Raw genomic sequence first — 6000 nt, 5'->3', positions numbered from 1 at the left:
CAGGAGTTTTCTCGCAGCAGTAAAAATGTCATGATAACTGGTGACTATTGTTCCTGCTGGAGAGGGATCTGACTTTTGTCTAGTGTCTGTTTCCATTCATGATAAAATAGCGTAGAGGGTTAATGTGCCTGCTACATAGAACGTGTACCATGCAAATCACAGAACTGTATTTTTTGTAGATTGCTCAGTAGGTTACTGCTGTTTTCACATGATCATTTTGGTGCTTGCCATGCATAAGTTACAATAAAGCATGGGCGGTGAACTCTGTTCTGCCAGCGGAGTTTTTGCAACTCCGCGCTCAGCTTGGAGTGCGGAGCTCAGCAAAAATTAAGCAACCGCCACGTAGCAGAGTTTATTTGCTGGTGCCCACTCATCCTGTTGTAAACAGTGTCTGAATGAAATTCTGTTAGTTGTTCATTGTCGTTTTGTTGGTGTATTTTGATTGGGGTATCTTTTCGTAGGCTGTGGTGCTCCTTTACTCTCTCTCTGCAAACAGCGCAGTCTGTTATGACCATGGAGTGTTTTTTCAACAGTGATAGGTGCGGGTACCTGGTGCAGCGAGCACTGGCTGATGCATTATGTTGCCTGCCTAAGGAGGGTGAGAAATCCTTCAAGAGAGCTCATCTGCAGGTACGTGGTGCTTGTATTGCTCTGTCACTTCGAGAAAGAGGGGTGGAGGGCCGCTCTGAGGCCAGTTGTAGGTTTTTGGCACCATTTCAAAGGTTAAGTACACATTCACTCTGACTAGAGCCTCAGAGGCTTGCAGGGCAGGCTATGGCAAAAGAGGGTCGTTCACGTGATGGCCTTTACTCAAACTACATGTTTGAAGCAAAACAAGAGTGCGTAAAGGGACAAAGAAAGCAGAACCTCAAAAATATCCACCTTTAGTATGTGCACTAAACATGTTCAGCATAGACAAGTGAGGCTTGCACTGCCGTCACTCATGTACGGTGAGTAGCATGCATACTCATCACTAGTTTGGACGGGGAGGTTGCACTTCTGCTCTGGTCACTGTGCCTCAGGGACCCTTGCACAACTGGTCTGGGCCCTCTGTACTCACTAGTATGAGGTAAGCTTGCACTTCTGCTATGGGCATAGTGCCTCACAGTGTCTGAGGGAAGCTTGCACTAATGTTCTGTGCTCACTGCATATGAGGTAGGCTTGAACTTGAGGGAAGCTTGCCATTCCACTCTGGGCACTATGTGGCACATTCACCGTATCTCATGGAAGCTCGCACTGCTATTGTCAGTGATGTACACATTTTGTGTGTGATGATGAACACCTGCTATGCTGCAGAATTTGCAGGATAGCACACTGAACTGCTGACTTAAGAGATTCCTTTCGGTACCTTAAAAGTTCAGCCTCACATGGTCGCACAAACTAAACTGATAGCTCATATGCTAAAATGCACCGCTAATAGTCTTGTGTGTATGCCTTACAAATCACAGCTTCTAACTAGGATGTCACTTTGAACACGTGTTCAGAAAAGGGGGTGGTGATGGACAGAGCATCTGAGTTAAACAGAACACTCACACCCAGTCAAAAGATCAGGGCTTGATCCATCACCGTTTTTTAGCTCACTGCACCATCCCAGCTCAGAACCTGGCTATATGCAAATTAGTCTGACCCTGGCCCAGTGCATCATGGGAACAGGACAGACCAAACTACCAAGCCAATTCTTAACTGGAAAGGAAACAAGCTTCCGGGGACCAGTTTCTGGCATTACAGCCGTCTTCGGCCCGGCTTGCTTGAATCCTGATGGTGCAGTGAGCAAGGGACTCACATCTGAGCATACCCTGCCACTCCTATAGTGGCCAAGACGATTCAGAAAAGGGGGTGGTGATGGACAGAGCATCTGAGTTAAACAGAACACTCATACCCAGTCAAAAGATCAGGGCTTGATCCATCACCGTTTTTTAGCTCACTGCACCATCCCAGCTCAGAACCTGGCTATATGCAAATTAGTCTGACCCTGGCCCAGTGCATCATGGGAACAGGACAGACCAAACTACCAAGCCAATTCTTTACTGGAAAGGAAACAAGCTTCCAGGGACCGGTTTCTGGCATTACAGCCGTCTTCGGCCCGGCTTGCTTGAATCCTGATGGTGCAGTGAGCAAGGGACTCACATCTGAGCATACCCTGCCACTCCTATAGTGGCCAAAACGATTCAGAAAAGGGGGTGGTGATGGACAGAGCATCTGAGTTAAACAGAACACTTTGAACACGTGTAGCACACTTATATTTATGATTTTTCCACATGTAGCTGACCCTATCCTTATGTCACCAGCCTTATTCTTACATCACTAGCCTTCTTCTGTTTGCCTTGCTGGCGGGCCTGAAATTTGCGGTTTGTGTATGTGTTGTTAAGACGGAAGCGAAGTTACTCTTCCCGCTCATGAAACTTCACAGAATCTCTCTGCGTTTCTCAGTAACTCTAGAGATTTTCATGGAGTAAAACTCTGTGAGCTCCGCCCATGTCTAGTTTAGGCACGCGTGGGGAACTCAGCTCTGCCAGGGGAGTGTGCAGAGACTCGCCTATTTTGCATTCTCCATGGAACGCGGAGTACGCAAATCTCTGCACACTCTGCAGCGGAGTGGAGTTGGCCAGCCTCCACCTACACCCCCTATTAAAAAATAATTAGACATTAATTAAAACAATAAAAAAAACACCTGTACTGCGGTGTCCCCTGGCGGTGTCCCCTGGCTGCCCTCCTCCTCTTCCTTGCTGTCTCTCTCCTACGTTGGGTGATTATTGCAAAAACTGCGCATGCGCGCTTATGCGCATTTCACACAAGAAATGAGTGGGCGTGCAAGCATGCTCAGTTTTCGCAATTATCACCCAACGTAGGAGAGAGACAGCGAGGAAGAGGAGGAGGGCAGCCCTGGGACGCCGCAGTACAAGTAAGTGTTTTAATTAATTTCTAATTAATTTTTAAAAGGGGAGGTGGAGCAGATTTCCACAGAGTTTGTTCCCAACTCCATAGACCTCCGCGTAGTCCCGCTCCGCCAGCTCCACCCAGGGTTAGCCTTGTTACAACACTACTATATCACTGTGAGCTATGAACTGCCATCAATGAGCTGCATGCAAACTGCATAGGTTAGAACGATATGCTTTTTCCCCAGTCTTTATTCTAATGTTGCTGAAAAGGGTTAATTTAGGTAGAAATATATTCTTATTAGTAAAGCCAACCACTGTGGTAAGCTTTAAATCCTAAGTTTGTATAAAATATACTGCCTACTAGAATCAGTGACATTTAACTCCTACACCTTGTAATGCTGATTGTCTTGTGCAACATTTCTAATAGACTGTTTTACACACATATGTTTCATTGGCTCTGTATAATGTGTGTGTGATGTAAGGTAATCAAAAACCCTAAACCTCTGTGAGTAGTGCTATAAAATAAACGAAATGCAAGTGAGTGAAGACCTATGGAGAGATGAGGGGTTTTGGTGGAGCACTGTAGTGATGGAATTCACGGAGAAGGAGTTTTTTCGGTGGGCACCAACAAAGATTGTCGCCCTAGGCACCCCCAGTGCTAAAGCCCTACCAAATGATGTTTTTATCCGAGCTCTATGCTTTGGAAAGTGGCCCTTTCTTCTGAGTTGGTCCCTTTCTGTGGAATTGTGCTGATGTAGCTCCAGCAGAGAGTTTCCAGAAAGACTGAAGACCAGTTTTCCATCAGTAACAGTACCATACCTGTTTAGGGTCAGCCCATGCGTTTTGCTCATTGACAGCTAGATCAGCTACGCTCAGTTTCATAGGCCCAAAGCATGTGCTTTTTCTAGCAATTGCAGTTCTTTTTTTATTCATCGTGCCAGATTTACATAATACTGTATATTATCTGAATATTTAAAGGAATATTTGTCTCTTTCATGAAAAGCCTTTCAATGAGGCCTCAATGCCTCAAAGCAGTCTTGTGATACCCACTGATGTATGACACAACTTCCTGTTTGGGTTGTCGTTTGTTCCACCTGTTTTTCTGTGCTTTTGTCCCTGGCACATAACAAGCAGCCTTATATGCAGATAAACACAACTTCCTGCCTTCCTCCGATAAAAAAGCCTACAATCCATCCACAGACACAAAGCGTGCCTCACAAAGTCTTCAGTCCCCAAAGAATGTGCAGGCTCCACAGTCCTACATCTGTGGTTTGACACCCTTGCACAAACAGCAGATCCTCAGACACTCACACAATATACAATCCCACACACTCACACCCAGCACCTCCAATAGGTAGTCTTTGCCAACCACAGCAAATTGCTTAGCCAGCATCACTAGTGCAATTAAAGGTTTAAATTTAGAAATCTCTTTATTGAAGAATCACAAAGGACAAGGTAATGTAACTGAAACACATCATGGCACATTGGGAGGGTATTAAACAAGTGGGGACACCTCATTTTTGACAGTGCTCCCTCAATAACCACATGCTGAATCATATATGGATACTCACGAGGAGATAATGTATGTATGTATCTGTTTCTAAATGATTGTTTTGTTTCAGGAAACCATCACTAATATTGACTGTGAGTGTTAAATGCGTTAGTTACTAGACATGGTTTGACTGATCCAGTCATTATAGTTGCAGACTTTGGTGAATACACTTGGGTAGCCTTTCAATGCACACCATTTAGCAAACGAGACAACACCCTGAAGCTGTCCATTACACACCAGAGGTCCTCCCGAGTCACCCTGCAAGGAAAAGAAGACAATCGTGCATTAGCAAATATAATTTGTGTTTGTTAACCATTGGCTTTGTTCAACCAGCCCCTTTTCAGCACTTGGCTTGAGACATTGCCAAGCATGCCTTGGCCGAGGCCAGTGAAGTATTCATCTTTCCCCCAAACTAATAGCTGTTTCACTGTATTCTTCCACCTCCACTCCAGCGCTTGCATGAACAGCACGAGGGACTATTTTGCAATTATAGCTCTCTTTGTCCACTACTGGTGCTCTAAAATGCTTACGTTGCATGTCTTAGCACGTTAAACCCAGACTGATCGGTTTGCCAATGCTTGTTTCGTTTTGATGCAGTGGGGTGTAAATAAACTTTTGTATTGCCATTGAAAGAAATGGGCAGTAGGACCTGAAATTACAAATGATGTCATACAACTGCACTCAATAGAAGAGTGGTGAAATCATTCTTTCCCCATTCAGCCATGAGTGTTCTGTGCATTTCCAACATGTTCCCCCTAAGTCTATGAAGTTCTGTCACTGCAGTCTGTGTTCAATTTGAAGAGTAAGTTGACAGTGCTCAGCTGTGTGACTCGTTTGACTTCACCAGCACTTATTTCTGATGGGATTCATTTATCCCACCAACTCAGCCAAGTGATGGTGCACTTGCACAATCAGCTGTGCTTCGAGTCTGCCTCCTTATAAATGGGCTTCCCCTAAATGTTATTTTAAAAACAATTTCACGTCATACACTAGCTGAACAGCAGGATGCCAGGTCCATGCTACAGTCAACCTAATTTTTTTTAAAAACCTGCATACTGAGACCTTAAGTCTCACTCCCAGTAAGTGAGACTTACACAGTTGGTGGTCAAGTTGAAGAATCACTCACAGCAAGCTAAGAAAAGCTACAACCTGACCTCTCAATGCATGTCTGACAGAGTTCGCCTTTTTGCAGAGGGGCTCCTGGTAGTTGCTTAACCTTCAGGAAGCAAACACACCTCCCGGGGAGCCCTCTATTGACCCTTCATTTGATGAGTGGAACAGCTTTCAACACAGTGGAGTGCTGTGGCACAGTTATGTCAGTCTTTCATCTACCTCAGTGTGGTTTGATGTTATTTTATTCAATTCAATTCAATACTTTATTTCGGCTTTATAACCATAACGGTTCATGCAACATACAACAGTTTACATCCATCATTAAATAACAGGGCCGAACCTACTATATAAATAAGTATACAAATATTTAAAACAGATCAAATAACTTATGTTAAAAGAAGAGTTTACATCAATGCAACATTTAAGGGCGATGGTTCCAAAATCCCACTCTGCTAA

General features: G+C 44.4%; 1 protein-coding gene across 2 annotated transcripts in view; it reads right to left on the bottom strand.

The window, feature by feature from the left end:
* Positions 1 to 4290: 4290 nt before the first annotated feature.
* LOC144761503 (trypsin I-P1-like) overlaps positions 4291 to 6000 on the bottom strand; it is a 124306-nt gene continuing 122596 nt past the window's right edge. For both annotated transcript variants that reach the window (XM_078646833.1, XM_078646834.1), the window contains one exon: positions 4291 to 4689. In XM_078646833.1, the coding sequence (XP_078502959.1) occupies positions 4540 to 4689 (150 nt within the window). In that variant the 3' untranslated portion in view covers positions 4291 to 4539. The remainder of the gene's footprint in view (positions 4690 to 6000) is intronic.

Source organism: Lissotriton helveticus, chromosome 6 (assembly GCF_964261635.1).
Source record: "Lissotriton helveticus chromosome 6, aLisHel1.1, whole genome shotgun sequence".
Lineage (NCBI taxonomy): Eukaryota > Metazoa > Chordata > Amphibia > Caudata > Salamandridae > Lissotriton > Lissotriton helveticus.
This window is presented reverse-complemented; position numbering and strand designations above follow the sequence as displayed.